Source organism: Micrasema longulum, unplaced genomic scaffold (assembly GCF_059751315.1).
Source record: "Micrasema longulum isolate JH-2025_06_02 unplaced genomic scaffold, ASM5975131v1 h1tg000511l, whole genome shotgun sequence".
Classification (NCBI taxonomy): Eukaryota; Metazoa; Arthropoda; class Insecta; order Trichoptera; family Brachycentridae; genus Micrasema; species Micrasema longulum.
Window position 1 is genome coordinate 1,445,287 of NW_028277708.1, and position 21,092 is coordinate 1,466,378.

General features: G+C 31.4%; 3 protein-coding genes across 4 annotated transcripts; 2 read left to right on the plus strand and 1 right to left on the minus strand.

The window, feature by feature from the left end:
• Positions 1-1,257: 1,257 nt before the first annotated feature.
• LOC148280940 (juvenile hormone esterase-like) lies at positions 1,258-9,940 on the minus strand. The gene is made up of 3 exons (XM_088227603.1): positions 9,609-9,940; positions 8,227-9,509; positions 1,258-8,142 (listed from the first exon to the last, which is right to left on the minus strand). Exons 1-3 carry the CDS (start codon positions 9,741-9,743, stop codon positions 7,968-7,970), a joined length of 1,593 nt encoding a protein of 530 aa, XP_088083729.1. The 5' UTR covers positions 9,744-9,940; the 3' UTR covers positions 1,258-7,967.
• A 1,066-nt stretch (positions 9,941-11,006) lies between these two features.
• On the plus strand, positions 11,007-15,008 carry LOC148280941 (juvenile hormone esterase-like). Its single transcript, XM_088227604.1, has 3 exons — positions 11,007-11,263; positions 12,640-13,937; positions 14,706-15,008. The coding sequence occupies exons 1-3, from the start codon at positions 11,129-11,131 to the stop codon at positions 14,884-14,886; spliced, it is 1,614 nt and encodes a 537-aa protein (XP_088083730.1). The 5' UTR covers positions 11,007-11,128; the 3' UTR covers positions 14,887-15,008.
• A 3,108-nt stretch (positions 15,009-18,116) lies between these two features.
• LOC148280942 (esterase SG1-like) lies at positions 18,117-20,825 on the plus strand. 2 transcript variants are annotated; one of them, XM_088227605.1, is made up of 3 exons: positions 18,117-18,388; positions 19,079-20,361; positions 20,541-20,825. In XM_088227605.1, exons 1-3 carry the CDS (start codon positions 18,254-18,256, stop codon positions 20,692-20,694), a joined length of 1,572 nt encoding a protein of 523 aa, XP_088083731.1. In that variant the 5' UTR covers positions 18,117-18,253; the 3' UTR covers positions 20,695-20,825. The 2 variants fall into 2 exon arrangements, with proteins under 2 accessions (XP_088083731.1, XP_088083732.1); XM_088227606.1 differs by lacking the exon at positions 19,079-20,361.
• The last annotated feature ends 267 nt before the right edge of the window (positions 20,826-21,092 follow it).

The window sequence follows — 21,092 nt, forward strand, 5'->3', positions numbered from 1 at the left end:
TTTTAAAAATTGACAAATAAATTTAGTGTATTAATGATACTAAAAAAATAAAATAATATGAATAGTAAAAAGGAGTAAGATTACAACACGTCTTGCAGCTACAAAACGCATAGCCGATTGGAATTCTAGGCCACATTTACAAAATTTAGGTATTTTAAAGTTGATATATGAAAGCTAGATAACCAATCATCGTGCAGCTACAAAGCGCATGGACGAGTGGAATCCCAGCAAAGTTAACTGATATTGATAATGATATCAATAAATTTAAAAAAAATAGAGCATAGTAGTAAGTTTGTCAAGTGTTCATGCCAAGAAGTAAGCAATAAAAAACTAAATAAATAAAGCACTGTATCAACTCCATGGTTAACAAAGGGAGATAGATGTATCCTCTACGAGAGCATTCCTTGAACCGGGTTGTGGTCCCGTGGTAGTATTGTGGACTCACGGACCAAAGGTCGCAAGTTTAAATCCCACTCTACCACAACTCGATTTCCATTTTTCCAGCACAAGTTATTTACGACTTTTAGGAAATGGTCTGAAAATTTAAATATATGAATAAATAATACAAACTGTAGTATTTCTCTTTCCATTAAAAAAAGGGACATACAATAATTTAAATTGTTAGTCATAACAAATATAACTAATTACACGAAAAGTGACATTAACTTCTTATCATTATAGATGATAGCATCGTTGACTTAGGAAATAATAAAGTGTTCTCCAAAACCGACAGGTAAAAGTTGTTTTTTTTTTAGTTTAGTAGATAATCTCTTTTCGTGTGATGCTCTTAAAGAGTTCAATCACAAAAGAAAGGTTTTAATATTTTGTCTGTTTGGATTGTACTAACCCCCACCAGCTACTCTAGGGTAAAGAATCATAATTAGTACATAGCATTCGTTTGACATATGGATCCATTTGTCTGTTGTAACTTGTAGCATATTGGCAATTTTAATACATGCTTAATACAAATGTGACCATATGGCACATGGGTTCTTTTGGTGTTTTTCCATTCCCCTCTTCAGTGCGAAACGCGTCCAATCTTTATTGAAGTTTTGTTGCTGTTAACCCTACATTTATCATCGCTATCATCATCCCCCTATCCGCACCCGATGGTGCATAGGAAACTGTACAGTAACACAAAATGCAGTGAACCTTGATCAACGGTAGTTTATAATAATTATAGAAGGATTATTACTTGAATCATAAAATAAAACAGTTTCTATTTATTTATTTATTTTAAAGAAACAAACAGTCGACAATGATAAAGTAACATTAAAAAAATTCAGTTTAAGGACAGACCAGCAAAGTTTCTAAATAAGAATAATACTTTAAATTTATTTCAACAGCGAGGGAAAAAGTTTTCGAGAAGGGAATATGGAAGTCTAGGCATTTACAGGGCTTATGACCCGAAAACCTTTTCCCTCTCTGTTGAAATAAATTTAAATACGAACAACTCCCTAGGGAGGAAATCCAGCCAGTCTGCAAGCATTTGGACATAATCAAACATTGAAGAATAATACTTATTATCAATTGTGTTACAACAAAAGGGTGTGTTTATGTGTATTTGTATGAGAGTAAATGTATATGTGTGTTTATGAGTATTAGTGTAGGTAAAGTGTTCAGGTGTGTGTAAGTGTGAGCATCATTGAATAGTAAGTGGGATCGTATCGCAGCCAGAAATAAGGAGTCTTAATTTATTTCCTCTTGTTATTATTCGAAATTGTAATAATATGTAGCCATAATTATTATTGTTATAAGCTGAAACTTGATAAAATTGAATTGAGCTTGTCGGCTTAGTATAAATTAAAGAAATGCTTCCTTCCCCAGATAACATTAAATGAATATTTCTTTTATAAAATACGAAAAAGAACGCATACGTATAAAGAACATCGGGCTTAAGAAAGAGACTGCCGCGCTGCGCCTATTGCGCCGGCCTAATCGGCTAACTTCGTCTTTGTCATTTATACTGATACCGGACTCGTGTGACAGAGACGACGCTCTACAAAGTCGAAGTTAGCCGACTAAGACTCATTCTTAGGCTCGATGTCCTTTATTTTTTACTACTTTAAAAAAATATTTCTATTTAACTTAGCCGGATCGAAGGGGGGGATTTGAATCCCCCATAGACCGATTTTAATTCGATAACTCAAGTATTATTAAAGCCATTTGCCGTTTATTTTTTTGTAATCGTGAAATTAATAGAAAGAAGCATTTTCCTGTTTTTGTTTTTAAATTGCTATTTTTTATTTTTTTTAAATATTAAAACAAAAAAAGACGTAAATAATACAAGGGTTAATATCTTTTTATGTACGTACGTACATTCGGCAAACTAACTAAAATGAATAAAATAGACGAATGAGTAAAATATGTGTACGCGGAAACATTAATAAATTATTGCACGGTCATAAACACTTCCAACGTTTTATTCTCCTGACGATATATACAAGTAGGCGCTGAGGTCGTTTGGTCCCCCCGTTCGGATCATGTGTAATTTCTGGATGCTTATACTCGTATGCAGAGACAAAACTTAAGGTGAGGAAAGTACATTCTAATTTCAAATGCAGTAAATAACCCGAAGGTGAAGACAATAGAATGTACTTTCCTCACCATAAGGTTTGTCTCTGCATACGGGTATGTATGCAGAGACAAAACTTAAGGTGAGGAAAGTACATTCTAATTTCAAATGCAGAAAATAACCCGAAGGTGAAGACAATAGAATGTACTTTCCTCACCATAAGGTTTGTCTCTGCATACGGGTATGTATGCAGAGACAAAACTTAAGGTGAGGAAAGTACATTCTAATTTCAAATGCAGAAAATAACCCGAAGGTGAAGACAATAGAATGTACTTTCCTCACCATAAGGTTTGTCTCTGCATACGGGTATTAGTGAGGGAAAGGTTAATATTATTTTGAAAACTTGCGAACATAAGATTCTGAATATTTTTTGGCAAGTTCAACCTGAATTATTCTTACTTTTAATTTGTATATTATTTTTTGTTGAATAAAGGTTTTTAATTTTTTTAAATTTATTTATTGTGGATCAACAGTAATACATGTAACGAATAACAAATAAAATATACAGAGAATAAAACCAATGACAGATATGCACAGAAATTAAATACACGTATAATACATACAAGTGTGTTTGTGTGAGTGTAGGTGTGTGAGAGGGTGGGTGAGTGGGTATTATATTGGAATGAGGGTGGACATGTGTGTAAATATTATTGCACAAGTGTCGAAAATATAAATATATGTAAAATATTAAGAATTAGAGATAAAATACAACAAAATATGATAAAATAATGTTGTATTTTTTTAAAAATTTTTTTTTGGAGCGTTTTTATATAATTATGTTGCTTGGATCTATAAAGGGCAATGTCATTTTTTGTATTTTTAATAAAAACTTTTATAAGCATAAAAAAAAGCAATACATATGGTAAAAAAATAGAACACTTAAGGTTGAACTTGCTAAATAAGAGTCTGGCCCTTATGTTTGGCAAGTTTACAAAATAATATAAAAATAAACAAAAAATGCAAAACAAAATAATATAATAAATAAAAAAATAACAATTTTTGTATGTGGCTTGGATCAAGAAGGGCCCATGTCAGATATTTCGATTTAAGACTTATGAATTATTGACGAACAATATCAAACCAAAACAAATTGTGATTATTATACCAATGTCTTACGTGTTGTTTATTGTTTGTGAACCATAAATTTAATAAAATGAAAATCTGTTCAATGATGTTAAGTAATTTACTAGGTTGTTATGCCGTATGTCAATAGCATTTATTTCCATCTTCAGAACTAATGTTGATATACGCTGTGATGTTTAAGACGTCAGCAAGAAGTGCAATCAACCTAAAAAACGATTCAAGTATCTACTCTCTACTGGTTTTATGTGTTAAAATAGTAAAATTCTTTAAGATATTCTTGTGAGCGAGGTACTCCATAGATAAGAACAGTGACGTATGTAAATAAATGGCTGTTATCGGCGAGTTATCAGGTGGTATAGGTTTAACACCTCTAAATACAAATATTTGCTAACTCAAGTGTCACCATCTTCTTTGGATGTGGGAAACTATGTTAGCATATCGGATGATTTCTTACAACAAACATACCCTCAAATAGGCATATCTTTATTTATATAATAACGTCACCTTAGTTTTAAAGAAATCTGCAAGTTTTAAATGTTTAAATATTCATTTTATAGCATACAAGTAAGTAAAGGATAAAACATATTATGAATTTTTAAATTTCAAGCAAAAATTTTGTGGTCAAACATTTCAACAAATGTTAGTAAATAATTAAAGACATGAGTGAATGAAGGCGAAATATCGCAATTTTTTTAAATATACTATTTCGCATAAATAAAGCTTTTATGCATAAATAACCCTTTCACATAAAGCCAATTACACCATAAAAAAATAGCAGAAAAGCGATTTTGAGAGCGAATGAAAGTTTAATTTTTGTCAAAAATTGAACTGGTGTTTTTTTTTTTTTATTTGAAAATTTATTTATAAACCCTTACGGATTATTATATTCCTTTTACATACAATATTATATACATTTTTCAATCATACTCTGTTGTTCAAAATAATATTTTTTACGCCTTTGGAAAAGTTTGTCTGAGTCTTTTGTTTAGTTTTGTCTGGTAGTTTATTATATAATTTCAGTCCCTGGTTCATTAGTCTTGATTGTCCTTGTCTTGTTTTAGAAAGTTGTATATGGTATTTGTCTGATATTCTCGTATTATATCCACGTTGACTACAATTTTTACAAGTTTTAGTTCTTCGTTTACAATTACATTAGTGGCTAATTTATGGATAAATTTAAATGATTCTAGTTGAAAGAGTTCAGTTATATTTAATTGCTTAGTTTGTTTAATAAGTTCTCTAGTTGCAGTTAAATAGGGAAGGTCATATACTAACTTTAATATTTTATTTTGTTGTCTTTGTAGTCTGTTTATGACATTTTGATATCCTGCTCCCCATAGTTGTTGCGTATAACATATTTTAGTTTTTACATAGGCTTCATACATTAGAATTTTTTCCGTTTTTGGAACAAAATTTTTGATTTTTAAAAAAAGACTCGATAATGTCGCCACTTTGCTAATTAAATTGTTGATATGAATTGTCTATGTTAATTGTCTGTCTATTGTTAGTCCTAAGTATTTAACATGTTCAATTTCAGTAAGTCGTTCATTATTTATGTAAGCATTTACTTTATGACATTTTTTTCTAGATTCAAAATGGATAATATTGCTTTTTTATTATTAAGTGTAAGTAAGTTTGTGTTTGTCCATTTAGTCAACATAGTTAGGTCTTTGTTTATGTCATTGTTTGTTAATACGTCTGTTTGATTTTTATAAAATAGTTCAATGTCGTCAATTCAAAATTTTAACCCCCGATATCTTTGCTATTTGTTTTTTTTGTTTTCATAAAACACTATTATCCACTCACGCCTTAAATTATATTTGCGGGCTTATGGCCAAATGGTCAATTCTAATATAATAAAACAAAACAATGTGTTTTTTTTAGTACTCTTTATTGTATCAAAAAGTCGGTCTCGCGGTGTAGTGGTAAGCGCGTATGCCTACCATGCAAGAAATGTGTTTTTCCACTTAAATATTTCATAGTCCTTGGACTGGTACTTGAAACATAAAACTGATCATCTTACCTTCATGTAAAAAAAAAATCAAGCTACACTACGATTGGTGTGCCAATGCAGTGCTCTATACACCATTAGGTGTGGAAAGAGAATGATGATGATTTTTGTATCAAATCAGGCCAGGAAGCTTAATTACAATAGCCAAGCTCAGGGATTAGAAAAACTATATTTAATTGTTGAATTTTCACCAAGAATCTAACCTGGAACTTTTCACTGAGAATCGAACACGGAGACCGATTAATTTTAAAGTTAAAAGAACTTATCTGTTATTTAGTTTGTCTTGACTTTCGGGTCATCAGGAGGTCATATGATTTATCGCAAAATCACATTACCACGCTTGCAACTGAAATTTAAAATATTTTTCAACTTTAAGATTACCAATGCCGTGTTGACACTAAAAACCTGCTTCTCAGGTACGGGCTTGTTTATACAGGTGTGTTTATTTAAAAGAATCGTCCAATACAATACACTTATAGATATAAGTATAAAAATATTAAAGTTTTGTTGTGAATGTATTTCTCTAGAGGTCGAAGATCGACTTATAGCATTGTCCGATAATTTATTTAAAAAAAATAGTATCGTGTGATTTTATTTTTAAAAGCTTTGTATCTTTACCTGTCAACTATCTGTGTTTAAAATTGTTTCCATGTGATTCTAAATTTAGGATAAATTAAATTTAGTTATACCTATATTATTATCAGGGCTTTTTTTTATATATTGATTAAGATTTACGTTTGCATGTAAACCTATTTATAGATTGAAGAGAAAAGAAACAAGAAGAAATATAAACATGAGAAAGTTCAGTGGTTTTAAAAAATATTTGTTAATAAACTTTTAAACTAAAACAATTTTTTCCATTAATTTTTATGTATCGTGTTATCAGCGCTATGATTTTTCAAAGTTTTGTATTTCTGAAATTAATCCGCGTGTGACATTTCAAGTTCTCTTCCACTTCTTTTTAGTCAGTTCTGCCGATTGGTCTGTTGACGATAAGTAAACCCGAAATCTTCCACAGCTCTCTTATTATTATTAGGCGGCCTCCGTGGTGTAGTGGTCAAGACGCTTGACTCACGCACGGAAGGTTCCGGGTTCGATTCCCGGTGAGAACACAAAAATTAAAAATGTGATTTTTCTCAAGCCTGGGTGCTCTGTGATGTAATTCACCACTGTAATTAGGCCTCCTGGCCTGTTGTGGTGCAAAAAAAATGTATAAAAAAATAAATAATGTATAAGTGTATTCTTATGAACTTGTTCAAAGTACGAGTAGTTAGTTTTTATTAAAATAGTTTTTAATATTTTTTTTCGTACATTTTCAAGAAAATTTTCCGAATGGGTAAATTAAATTTGAATTTTTACCGAGCGTATGAAAACATTTTTTGAATCCAATTTCCCGTAGGGCTGAAGTTTTTCATTTACATAATACTGGTTTAAAAAATATTTAGCATTTACAATTTGTTATAAAATTAGTATAATAATATACTAGCTGCTATATTTTTTGCCGATTTTTTAAATAAAAAACATGACAAAAACTTTAAAATAATAAAAAAATATTACATGTTTTGTAAACGAGGTTCAGTGATTTTTTAAAACATGTTTTATTATTTAATACATTATTAAATTAAGTCAATTTAAAAAAAAAAAATTATTTTTATGTATCGTATTATCAGCGCTTAGATTTATTAATGTTTTGTTATTTTGGAATTACTCCCATTGTGATGTCACAAGTTCTCGTCGGCGTCGGTAAGTTCTGCCGATAGGTAAGTTGGTATTATTTGTCGATTCGGAAGGAACTCGTGACGAAGTTCAAAGTAGTTCATTTCAATGACTTTTTTCAGTCGTTTCGAGAAACTTTCCTTTGCAATTAAATGCCGCAATGTTTACAGTGTGTGAGGAACATTTTTTATATCTAATTTCCCGTGTCAATGAACTTCCTCATTGCATATTTTAATCCAAATTTTTTGAAAGATAATATATTTAAAACGCTAAAAATAATTACTTCATATTCGTTGCCGTTTGTGACAAATTGGTTATAAGGAATATGTAACTTATGTCTTTGGAATTAAAAAAAACATTCATACGAAATTGACAATAAGAAAAAAGACTGTAAATTGTTTGGTAAGATAACGTATGTAACATTTACAGATTTTTTTTTTTATAATAATATATTTAAATAAGGATCAGTCTGTAAAAAAAAAATAAAGAACCGCAAAAAAATACAGTGTTTATATTGATATTTTTTTTTTGGTATAGGTAGGTACAAGTCGTTTCGACAGATTAGGAATAAAAATATGGCAGTCACATTTTTGAACCACACGACCCTTTGTATATTTTTTTCCATAAACATCTTCTTTCAGTAAAAGATTTGTTTTTTAAAACAAGTTCATTTCCAATATCAAGCATGTTAAGTTCATCGTCATTCACCGACAACCATTTTACATTGACGTTCTTGGCTAAAACGGGTGTTGGATCTCTGAAATAAATAAGCAGATTCAGTTCGTGTATTTTGAAAGAATTACATAAATAAAATGTATATGACGAGGTTTCTTCTACATACCCAGTTTTCGCAAAATCTGTCCACATTTGTACCATTCTTTTTCTGACAATGATGTCCAAAGGTGACGCATTGACATTGCTTACTTTTCCATTTGTTCCCAAATATGTTACTTCGTCTGCGTGACATGTTCCCTTTTCTTTGAAGTTAGCTACGCATTTTAAATAATTCATATTTCCATCATACGAAAAACAATAAAAATACTGTTTTACACCACATTTTAATTTCAATTCTACCGATTTGCATAATCCACCGTGTATGATCAAATCAGTTAAAAAATCCAACACATGATCATCGGCATTTAAATCATCGCTTTTAGGTAGATACACTGTTTTCAATTCAATTTCTACTTCTTTTCTGTTAACAAAAAAATGTGGCGGCAGACATTCAATAAATTTTCCATCATCTAATAACTCTTTGGTTTCATTTTTATAAAACGTTTTCATCAAAATTCCTTCTTTGTTACAAAATCCGGACATTGATGGAACTTTTATAAAGCTTCCAGCTTCTAGTAGTTGAATTGGATCACGTTCAATAAAATTATCATGAAATGGAAGTAAACAAGCCACAGGAGTAAATGACGACAATATTCCAGACTTAACATCTTCATCAGTCAATATTTTAAGTGATTCCTCAACTAACTCTTGAGCTGTTAAAGTACAGAAGAAATCGTGTAATTCTTTTGGATTACGAAAGTTTTTGCCAAATCTCTTAGAAAGTCTGATGGGATTATCGAGGTGATCTCTTGTCAGGAACCAGGGATTTAATACGGAGCCTGATTGCAGTATCGCCTTATGAAATAGTCCAGATGACTTTGTGTACAATAGTTGACTTTCTACAGAACATGCCCCAGCGCTTACACCAAACAGTGTAACATTGTTTGGATCACCATTGAATGAAGTAATGTTTTCATGTACCCACGTGATGGCCAGTTGTTGATCTTTAAGGCCCATATTACCCGGAGCGAATGGAGCATCCAGGCAAAGAAACCCCAATACTCCAAGTCTATAGTTCATCGTCACTAAAATACAGTTTTTTTCAACAATATATTCCGGTCCAAAATCACAATGATTTCCTGATCCGTACTTAAAAGCACCTCCGTGGATATAAACCATTACAGGTAAAAGAGACGACCCAGTTGAAGGTAGTTGAGGAGTGTGAACATTTAAAAAGAGACAATCTTCATCACCCACACACTTTTTAGAATCGTGGTCCATTTGAATAGAAATATTTCCTTCTGTTGAGGCATCTCTTACATTTTGCCAATGTTTTGCTGGAATTGGATCCTAAAACAATTTATTCAACCACCACAGGTGACTGGTTCGAATATACACATACCTAGACTTAAGGAACTTTCACGGTAAAACAATGAACGATTAACTAACCTTAAATCTGAGGCTTCCCACGGGTGGTTCGGCATATGGAATCCCCAAAAAACTAAAATACTTTTCCCCGTCTTCGGTCACCGACATAATTCCGCTCAATTCTCCTTGACGAATTCTTAAATTGCGATGCGCCATGGTTATTTTTTAAATTATTTAAATGAAGAGTAAAACTGTTAAACGTTCACTTTATATTGTTACTCCGAGAAAATGACATAATAACTAACACTTGATATTTAGTATACCGAATACACAGATCTTGTTTCTCGTATATATTATCTACCTATATAATAATGTAAGTATACTTGTAGTGTTCGTGTTCATATTAAGTATACAATTGATAAGAATTTTCATCTGTTCATAGCTTTTAATTACTTCAAACACAGATAACATTACATTCAAATACAGAGAAACGACAGACAAATCAAAAAGAATATTGGTTTCGATAGCAACTGTCATTTTTATATTATGTTAGATCGAACGCCGTCATTTTACTATGCTCTTAAGCTAGGGTTTCCTAGGACAGCGGTACCCGTATTTTAACGGCCGTGGTGAACGGTGATGCAGTGGACAGCCGTCGTAACGGTGACTAGAGTGTGGTTTTCTAGGAAAACGGTGTTATCAACACCATTTAACACCGTTTTCCTAGGAAACCACTCTCTAGTCGACGTTACGACGGCTGTCTACTGCATCACCGTTCACTACGGCCGTTAAAATACGGGTACCGCTGTCCTAGGAAACCCTAGCTTTACAATGCGAAACAGCTGTCCAAGTAAATCTACAACATTTTGGATTATTTTATATATATCTATTAATTTATTGAAAGTATCGAATGAAGAAAAATCATAAAGTGTAAAGCTCTACGTTTGCCTACTTTGTCAGAGGTCTCTGGTTTAATTTTCGAAAGGGTTAGTAATAATAATAATCACGGTTTATTAACGAAAAAAAACATTTTTTCATCTACTTCATATTTTAGGTAATTGATTTTTCTGAATTATGTCAAGTCTGACTAAGTAGGTACAATCTGTATTAAGGCAGACATTTTTATGCAAAATAAACAATAACGTGACTACCTATTAGTTAATTCATTATACTAGTATACAATATTTAATTAGACTATTTATTATTTAAGAACGTTTTTGAGTAAATTTTTCGATTTAATCCGCTACAATATTAACAGTATTATCCGATTAAATTATTATTCCCGATCTTTGAGAAGGAAATATTTGGAAGTTTTTGATGAAGTTCCCTGAGACTTGAATACAAGACATGTTCAAAAGGATTTAGACATGTTCAAAATATTGTTGCACATACTAATTTTTAAATTGGGTTGATCCTGCTGAGTACAATTACCTTATCATTGTTCAAATTTCAGCCAATTGAGACACCTCCCTACCTTCCGGCCCCTCTAATTTAGTACGTAAAGAGCTGTATACAGGCTAACAGTTTGCAATATAAGTGATATTTAAAACAACTGTTTAAATAAATAAAAATTTGAAATCTAATCAGATAATTACGCAATAATGTATGAAGCTCGTGTCAAAGTAGAGGATGGTGTTTTAGTTGGAGAATTGGCGAAAACAGACAGTGGAAAGGAATATTTTAGTTTTAGAGGAATTCCGTATGCTGAACCACCGAGAGGGAATTTGAGGTTCAAGGTATTAAATTATGTTTTCTCGTAATAAAGGTATTTTCACATTCAAATAGTGTCAGGGACACGTGTTGTATGTATCTTTTTAGATTTACAATATCTCTAATTTTGTGATCTGGGATGTAAGACGAACGCAGCCTATTTCAATATTAGTCAATGCTAAAATTTAAAAAAAATATACGTAACGATAAAAAGGTCAGCCAAAATCAGCATGACCTCATACTGATTGTAAAACTATTAATAAATTGTAATAATTTTTTTCACTTAGAAAATGTGCAGCCACAATTAAAAACAATTTTGTTCATAAAAATGAGTATTTACAACAAACGTCATAATGTTTTGAAAATGTTAAAAAAATTCTCGATAAATAATGGACTTTAATACTCTTATAATTTTAAATATTACACAATATATCGACTGACACTATATGTCTCAACTGAAATTAGGGAATTATTAAGGAATGTGGAATTCTAGATATTTGTATGTTACAAAGTATGTAAAGCGATCACTTAAACTATCCCAGGGCCCCCGATTATAATGGGAATTTAACATTTATCTTTAATTTTATCTACAAAGTTGAATTAAGTTTTCTGTATGAAAAGCAGAATACGCATACATTTTTTTCTTCTAAACATGTTCAATTATAGGTTACCGAAGAAGATATTTTAAATGTTAATGCAAATACACTCATTTTCGTACACAAATATCGGTTTTTCTTTAAAGACAGTCGAAGATAACTCTGTTAACTTCGTATTGTAATCGGGGCCCAGACAAATCATTGCCTTGTAAATGCCTAGAATTCCACGTATCTTTCATTTTTTCTTTATCTCGGTTGGGACTTGGGACATAGACATGAGTCAATGATGTTTCCTTTATCAAGCTTACGTTTATATGCCTGTTTAAACGTTAAAACTTTCAAAGTAATAATCGTCGATTTGAACAAAATTACTCGATATATAATTGATTACCTGTTACAAAAAGAAACTATAAAGACAAATTAAAGTATACTGTAAATTTAACTGTATTATATTTGACCATAGAGTAAACTTCATTTAACTATGTGGAACCAATTAATTACATACAATAATAGTATTTGTATTTTTATATAAATTTCCCATGATTTGGTATTTGCATAATAAACTGCGCGACTGCAGGTATATTAATTTAAACGTTCCCAAATAAAATAGTTCCTACAGCCTGTGTGACGAGTTATATGTGATGTTATTTTATACTATTGTGTCATATTCTATTATATCCCCCATACCAGCACTTTTGCTGATTGGGAATATTTCGTACAAATAAAATATGTAATGTCATGTTACATGTAAAGTTAAAACGATGTATTTTGTGATAAATCTAAATCTAATCTAATATGTGTTACAGTCTCCCGTTCCAAAAACTCCATGGGTTGGTGAAAGAGATGCAAAAAAAGATGGACATGTTTGTCCTCAGATGAGTTTTTTTAATGGTTGTTTCATTGGAGATGAAGATTGTTTATTTCTAAATATCAGTACCCCGACACTGTCTGATGGAAGCAAAAATCGTGTTTTATATCCTGTAATGGTTTATATTCACGGTGGAGTATTTGTTGGTGGAAGTGGAAACAAAGAAGAGTTTGGACCAGATTTTTTCATTGAAAATGACGTTATTCTCATATCTATAAACTACAGGCTTGGTCCTTTGGGATTCCTCTGTCTCGATATTCCCGAAGTCCCTGGAAATGCTGGTCTAAAAGATCAAAGTTTAGCACTGAAATGGGTCCACAATAATATTGAGGTATTTAACGGAGATCCAAATAATATCACTATATTTGGAGTTAGTGCCGGTTCAGCAAGTGTTGAATTTCATTTGATATCACCGATGTCCAAAAACCTTTTTCAAAAGGCAATAATGCAGTCTGGTTCCTCTTTAAATCCCTGGGCGTTGACTAAAGAACGTGGGACATACGCTAAAAGGCTTGGCAAAAGTTTAGATATTGAAACAACAAATCCTTACACACTTTTGGATTACTTACAAAACGCTTCACTAGAAGAAATAGTGGCGAACTCGTTTAAATTAATAGAAGGTGAAGCGGAAAGAGGTAAACTATTTGCTTTTACACCAGTTGTCGAAAAAATATATCCTGATGTGCAGCCATTTTTAGATACGCATCCTCATCATTTGTTGTCTTCTGGAAATTTCATGAATGTCCCAACGATTACAGGATTTTGTGAGAACGAAGGTGCATTTTTAAAACTGTTTTATCAAAAACACATGGATGAAATAAACCGATTTGCATTTTCACAATGCGTGCCATTATCGTGCTCAACTACAAAAGAGGAATCAGAAATTGATAGACTATTTAAAAAAACATATATCCCAAGTGATACAAATGAATTTAAGGTGTTCGATGAATTTTTCTCAGATTTGACCATTGTTTATGGTGTATACAGAGCAATCAAATATCGTTTGAAATACGAGAGCAATGCAGTAAAAAATTACGTCTACTTTTTTGCATTTCAAGGCAACTTTTCAACTAATAACGAAATGCTAAAAAATATTAAAGGCGAAGGTGCTAAACATGGATCTGATATTGCATATTTTACTAAAACCCTATTTAATATTGAAGATGAATCTATGGAAAAAGATCATTTTGTGAGAAAACGTATGGTACGAATGTGGACAGACTTCGCGAAATATGGGTATGATTAATTAATAAATACTTTTTCAATATAATAATACTTCAAAAAAGAAGTTTTTTCTTTTTTGTATATGATTCATTTTGCATTAATTTCGAGTAATTGTTAGTAAAAAAAAACAAATTAACACTTTGTATTCCGGAGCCGTGTAAACACGTGATAATAACCACGCGTTGTGTCCCGGTCCCGTGTTTTAACGTGGTTTACCAGCTGTCTAAAAAAGTGCACTTTATTGACATCTAGTGACTTTTATTAGTACTCTTTCCCTGCTCGGAAATTACGTGAAAACGCGGGACCGGGACACAAAACGTGGTTATATTTTATTCACGTGTTTACACGGCTCCGGGATATAAAACACAAAAAAAGGACTGAAACCCTGTATATGTGCGAACATTGGAATGTGGCTCTCCATAAAGGCCAATGTTGGCAAAACTATCATTCAAAAATATTTCGAATTTTTTCAAATAAATATTTGGAGTTTCAATTGATTGAATCCAGTATTTTCATAATTATGACACTTTTAAGAAACCCTTATGAAAGCAGGAAATTTTGCAAAAATGGGCCGGGCACAGGGTAAATTTTATGTGTATTGGGTCGGTGCCTAAAGTGTTAATGCTCTGTAGTCATCATAGTTATTCAATGGTTCTCACACCGCTTTGTCAAACCATTCAACTTGAGACTGTCCCGTGATATAGAAACAATTTTCAGTAGTATTGCATACAATAATATTTTCAGATTTATTGACCGATTATTTTTATATTTTTTTTTTAGAAACCCTACACCTCAGTTGGGTCCACTCGGTCCATTGGAAACAGTTAAGTGGAAAGAAATTACTGAAGAGAATTTCGACGTCTTAAAAATCGATGACGATATTTCAATGGTACCATTTCCTTGGATTAAAAGAATGACATCATGGAAGACAATAGACAGTGAAGATGACAAGAAAGATTAAATTCTGCAATATTGAAATTAAATTAATTATATTAAAATATAAATAGATATAAGTGTTTTTTTATGGTGTATCAATAAAGCCTTATATCGCCACAGTTGATAAATAAAGTTTGTGGGTATCAATCATTCCATGTTTTCAGATAATAAGTATATAATCATGTACGTAGGGTAAACTAGGGTATTGTCGGCACCCACAGGGTAATTGGCACTCTCATATGTAAACTCAAAAAAGAAGGTCAAAAATTTTAGCATTAAAAAAGGAATGCTTAATTTTATCAAGTTTAGTTATATTATTGAATATTGGCAACAATTAATCGTTATTAATATATACATATATATGTATATATTTGGATAATTTATATAGCGCCGTTTTTTGTGAAAATCACCTCAAGGGCACTGTACAATAAATAAATATCCCACCACGTCTTGCAGCTACAGAGCGCATGGACGGTTGGGATTCTTGTTCCTCGTCTCCAATTATGATATACAGGAGCTAGATTACAGGACGTCTTGCAGCTACAGAGCGCATAGATAATAAGAAATCTAGCCCCTATTTACATTTTTAATTTTTTTATTTGACAATAAAGTTAGGAAATTTAGTGATATTAAAGGAAAAATATATAACAAACAAATTTATAAAAATAGAAGTTAGATAACAACAAGTCTTGCAGCTACTGAGCGCATGGACGGTTGGAATTCTAGACCTCATTAACTAAATTTGTATATTTGATAGTTGATAACATTTACCTATTGAAGCTAGATTACTAATCGTCTGGCAGCTACAAAGTGGATGGACGAGTGAAATTCTGGCAACTTAAAATTATCAATAAATTTACAAAAACAAACATTGAGCATAGTAAATTTTTAAGGTGTTCGTGCTAAAAAGTAAACAATAAAAAACTAAACAGATAAAACACTTCAACACTATGGATGACATAACAGATAAAAATATCCGAAGGGTAGCCCTCGTAGATGTTCGCTACTCACTAGTCACTGTTGCAGTATCGCACATGTGCAAACGTTGGTATTCCTATTTAAAACCATTTGCCGATATGCTCTACTAAAACGTGTGAGTAATTGGGAGTTTCTAAAGATTTCTTAAAGTATATATTAAATTACTAATAAATTACATTTTTTAATCGGTGCCAAACTATACAAAAAAAGGCACAAAATCAATGATTGGTACTATGCCAATAACTAACATGTTGTTCTGTTATCCGTTAATATTTGAATTATTGGCACATGCCAATCAGTATTTTTCATGCATTATTGATATTTTGTTTGTTTATGATTTGCGACAAATAAAATAAATTATTTTAGAAATACATAAATAAAAATCAGTATTATTTTGTATTAATTAGAAGTTATTTATGAATATATGGCAAATGTTCTGTATCATCATCTCTTAAAAAAGAACGTAATATTTCCAATAGTTTTGATTCTTGGTAGCCACAAAACACATCTTACTTATGAACTTACCTCTTTATGTACGAAATCAAATATAATTTTGCAACCAACAGATGTAGCTGCATTTAAACCACTAAAAAGTAGTAAAAAGAACCAGTGTTGAAATGGAGGCAATAAACCCACCTGGTGCCCTTTTGAGAGTTTTTTTTTGGTTTTTACAAAGATCAATTTTGCAATTGTTTTTAAATAAGTTTTTTTATTTCTTAATTCAAATACTATTCGGCATGGATTTCGTGCATGCAGAATTTTTCCTTGAAATCATGTAGTCATCGATTTTCTCAAATGCCTGAGATCCAATAAAAAATACATTTTTAACTCTCAAAATTTAGCAGATTGCGCAGAAAAAGATTTTAGATTTAAAAAAAACCCAAAAAATTATGAATTCTTATTTTTTTTTTTTAAATAATTCAATCAGCAAAATAGTGAAAAAATCAGTGTTTTACATCAAATATGGCAATTTTTTACTGACAAAAAAAAGTCCGTCAAGACATACGTCTATGCTAGTAATCTCAGACCAATAAAGTGCCAATGAGTTTGATGAAATGCCGATTATTTTTGACATCTATGCACCATTACTCCTGACAAATACTCCTGACAAATACTCCTGATGATAATTTACATAGTAGTCATTTAGAACAATCATCGCCCCTTTTAAATATTTTTTAAATATGAATATTTGCGTTCTTATGATCAACCCAAATATTTAATATTGAGTGCTATTTTCAACGGGTTGTAAATAACTCACTATTAAAAATTAGGAATCAAGTTGGGGTAGAGTAGGATTCAAACCACAGACCTTAGAGCCGTGAGTCCATGACACTAGCCATGGGACCACAACCTGATTTAAAAATAATAAAAAAACGGTGGATAATATAAATAATACGAGCCCACTGAAAATTTCAGCACTTTTTCCTATTTCTAATTGTATTGTTTGGCCGAAATCTCCAATAAGAACAGGTAAAAGACAGACTACTCAAATACCTTTCGTTTAAACTGGGAAGCAATGGAAGAGTATTCAGATGAATAAAATTGAAAAAAAAAAATCTCGGTAAACGAGAACGAAAATTAAGCGGACTTTTAATAAAAAATAAACTAAAGATTGCATCAGTCAAAAGAAAATTTCATCCAAAAAATAGATCTTGGAACGGAATCATAATTTTATCCAATAAATCTGTCGATTTTAATATTAATTAAGATTCAGAGCAGTTTATAAAAAAACAAACCGGTTATTCACCAAGCAAAAAAATCTCGACAAATTTGGAAATAGAAAGAGCGTTGCTATCTTCATCTAATTCCAATTGAATTATACTTAGTCTTTGTGTCATAATATCATATCCATTTAATAATTATAAAAAATACCAGGTCTTTTATTTTTCTCCATGTTTACAAAAATGTAATGGTGCCAATAACTGTCAAATTTGCTGTACCAATCAATAACGAGAGGTGCTGAAAAATAGCTGAAATAGTATATTTAAAATTATCTTTATTTTTCTTAAAAAATTGAAAGATTCTCTGAATATTAACTAAAAGTTTTAAATCAACTACATTTGTTTATGCAACAAAAAGTTGTTTAGATTCAAATGACGATTGTTTAATTTAAAAATAAATATTGTCTCAATCAATACGCTTAAAGTGCCAATCATTGGGGGCTTTACCCTATATCAATGGCGCGGCGGTTACCGTTTATAATAATTTTAGTACTGTGATACCGGTTTGACATGTTCAAAATAGGAACAAGAAGTCGACTCGAATTAAGTCGTTCAAATCTAGTAGTCGTGTAGTTGCTCGTGTTCCGTCTTGCGTACTGCTTGTGTCCTTGTCTGTTTAGTTCTGCGATTGTAAAGAGATAAATTAAATTAATATACGGACCTTTATTTGACAAGGAGATTGAGGATTGAATAATGGTCAACCCTATCGTGAACGTGAGTCAAGGAGAATTGGAAGGCGGGGAAGGGTTTACAGATACTGGGAAAATGTTTTATTATTTTAAAGGCATTCCTTATGCCGAACCTCCCATCGGAAAACTTAGATTTAAGGTAAGCATAAATTAATTTTAATTATAAAAAAAACAAGAAAAAATATCTAAAGAGGTTTTGGGTTCAATTTCCGATATGCTCTGATTGAGACTGATGACTGATACTCTGAGAAATATCAATTTGAAAAGGTATTTTCAACATATATAGTGTATTTCTTAGTCCCTGGAATATAAAGCAAAAGACTGATAATCTTTCCTTCATGTAACAAAAATAATTAAAATACGTTACGGTTGGCGTAACGATTCATTGTCCTATGCACCATTAAATACGGAAAGGGCAGGATTATGATGAAGATTGGATAATGAAACAAGCAAAATATACCTACAAATTACTTCGGAGAGCAAACATTAAATTGCGTTATTCCAAGGTTGTTCAATGATCTCCCACAAACCATTATTAACAAAAAAGATCTTCAAATGAAAAATAAAACTGAAGAAATATCTTTTAAATACTTTATAGTGCCTGTTAATAAATAAATTTATATAATATGAATAAAATTATGTAAAATAAACCTGTCATAAAAATGTGTCCCATCGGAAAGTCTTTAGACTTAGTGGGTAACAAATTGTTATTTGTATTTTAAATAAACGCTGCTCTGCAGCACTGAAACTGAAAAAATAAACTTATTGTAATACAGGTATGAAAGTGTTTTAAAAATGATATATTATATTGAAAGCTATTTTTTTCTAGCCTCCACAACCAGTCAAGCCGTGGTTAGAGAGAAAAATTGCCAATAAAGAAGGAAATAAATCTGTTCAGATCAATTTTTTACAAGACGGAAAAATAATTGGAGACGAAAATTGCTTATTTTTGAACGTATACACACCTCAGTTGCCACAACGGAATGAACAATTGTATCCGGTGATGGTCTTTATTCACGGAGGAGGATTTAGAACAGGGAGTGGAAATTCCGAAGAGTTTGGTCCCGATTTCTTCGTCGAAAAAGACACAATTCTCGTAACATTAAATTACAGACTTGACGTTCTCGGATTTTTGTGTTTGGATAGTCCCGATGTACCTGGAAATGCCGGCCTAAGGGACCAAAATCTAGCAATGCGATGGGTAAAAGAAAATATACAATTCTTCAACGGTGATTCGAACAATATCACAATTTTTGGTGTAAGCGCTGGTTCCGCATCGGTAGAATATCACATGCTATCTCCAATGTCTGATGGTTTGTACAACAAAGCTATTCTCGAATCTGGATCGGTTTTAAATCCATGGACTAGAAATACGAACCCACTACAATTGGCCCATAAGTTGGCAGATTTTCTGGGACTTGGAGCAGAAAACAGCGACGAACTGTTAAAACAGTTACAGAATACGGAACTAGAAAATCTTTTTAAGTGCGCTCCTAAAGTAATTGACGATGACGCAATCAAATTGGGAGAGTTATTTGGTTTTGGTCCAGTAGTGGAGAAATCATTTGAATTTGTGGATAAGTTTTTGACAAAAGATCCACTAGAAATTTTGAAATCAGGAAATTTTTCAAAAGTGCCAACAATGGCTGGATTCTGTAGCAATGAGGGTGGAATGTTTAAAATGTTCTATGGGAGTCATTTAAATAACCTTAAAAACAAGCGCTATGCAGACTATATGGGATCTCTTAAATTAACTAACGCGGAGAAATTTAATGAGAAAATGATAGAAGTATATAAACGTGAAAATGTAGATGAAATTAAATCCGTAGACAACTATTTATCTGATTTACTGTTTGTGTCAGGAATCAATGCTGCTTTGCGATATCGTTTACAACAAGATACGCAAAATTATATGTATCTGTTTTCATATGAAGGAAACTTGAAAATTGATCTACCGTTATTCAGAAGCCTCGAAGGTAATGGATCATTGCACGGTTCTGATTTGATATATTTAAGTAAATTATCACTAATTGACGAAAACAAAGCAAGTCCTGAAGATCACAGAATGAGAAATCGCTTAACTAGCATGTGGACTAATTTTGCGAAAAATGGGTAAGCTACTTTAAAATATCATATATATATTTAGAAATAAAAGAATATTCACGTCTTCAGAATTCAACTAAATATTTAAATTTTTTAGCCATGTTTCGTAATTAACTGTTCCAAGAAGTTAACAAGAGTATTAATGTTTTATAAAATTTATTATACTAAATTACTTGTTTTTTTTCTAGAAATCCAACACCAAAAGAATCACTATCCGATCTAAGTGAGTGGTCACCCATTACTAAGGAAAATTTTAAGCTGCTAGAAATTAATAATGAATTAAAAATGAGATCTTTCCCGTGGGGAGAAAGGGTTAAATTATGGGACGAAGTATATAACTAATTCAACGAAGATTTGAACTAAGTTTTTTTACACACACATCGTTTAATAATATTGTATAATTCAATTTTAATTCATATAAAATATAAAACACGATGATAATTACTAAGAATAAAGTATTGTTTCATTGAAAAGTATTTTTTTTCATTACCTACATGTTTTTTTTCCCATTTACAAAAAAATAAACGAACTAAAATTATTATGCCATAAAATTAGTCACACAACACATTGGTGAAGAATCAAAATAGAAATTAATTGCATTAAAGGGAAAGAAAATTTCAAATTATTATTTCTTTCATATAAGTACAAAGTAAATATATGATATTTAAAAAAACATCTCACATAGGCACAGCTTGTGCGTGTGTGCGTAGGTGTACGGATTTAATCAGTTTTACGCAACA

Excerpts from the sequence above, each read along its gene's own strand:
- LOC148280940 (XM_088227603.1), bottom strand. The coding sequence starts at position 9,743 with ATGGCGCATCGCAATTTAAGAATTCGTCAAGGAGAATTGAGCGGAATT. Across the intron at positions 9,510-9,608 it reads TGGGAAGCCTCAGATTTAAG|GATCCAATTCCAGCAAAACA; the intron begins GTTAGTTAATCG and ends AAATTGTTTTAG. Across the intron at positions 8,143-8,226 it reads ACAGATTTTGCGAAAACTGG|AGATCCAACACCCGTTTTAG; the intron begins GTATGTAGAAGA and ends TATTTATTTCAG.
- LOC148280941 (XM_088227604.1), top strand. The coding sequence starts at position 11,129 with ATGTATGAAGCTCGTGTCAAAGTAGAGGATGGTGTTTTAGTTGGAGAA. Across the intron at positions 11,264-12,639 it reads GAGGGAATTTGAGGTTCAAG|TCTCCCGTTCCAAAAACTCC; the intron begins GTATTAAATTAT and ends TATGTGTTACAG. Across the intron at positions 13,938-14,705 it reads ACAGACTTCGCGAAATATGG|AAACCCTACACCTCAGTTGG; the intron begins GTATGATTAATT and ends TTTTTTTTTTAG.
- LOC148280942 (XM_088227605.1), top strand. The coding sequence starts at position 18,254 with ATGGTCAACCCTATCGTGAACGTGAGTCAAGGAGAATTGGAAGGCGGG. Across the intron at positions 18,389-19,078 it reads TCGGAAAACTTAGATTTAAG|CCTCCACAACCAGTCAAGCC; the intron begins GTAAGCATAAAT and ends ATTTTTTTCTAG. Across the intron at positions 20,362-20,540 it reads ACTAATTTTGCGAAAAATGG|AAATCCAACACCAAAAGAAT; the intron begins GTAAGCTACTTT and ends TTTTTTTTCTAG.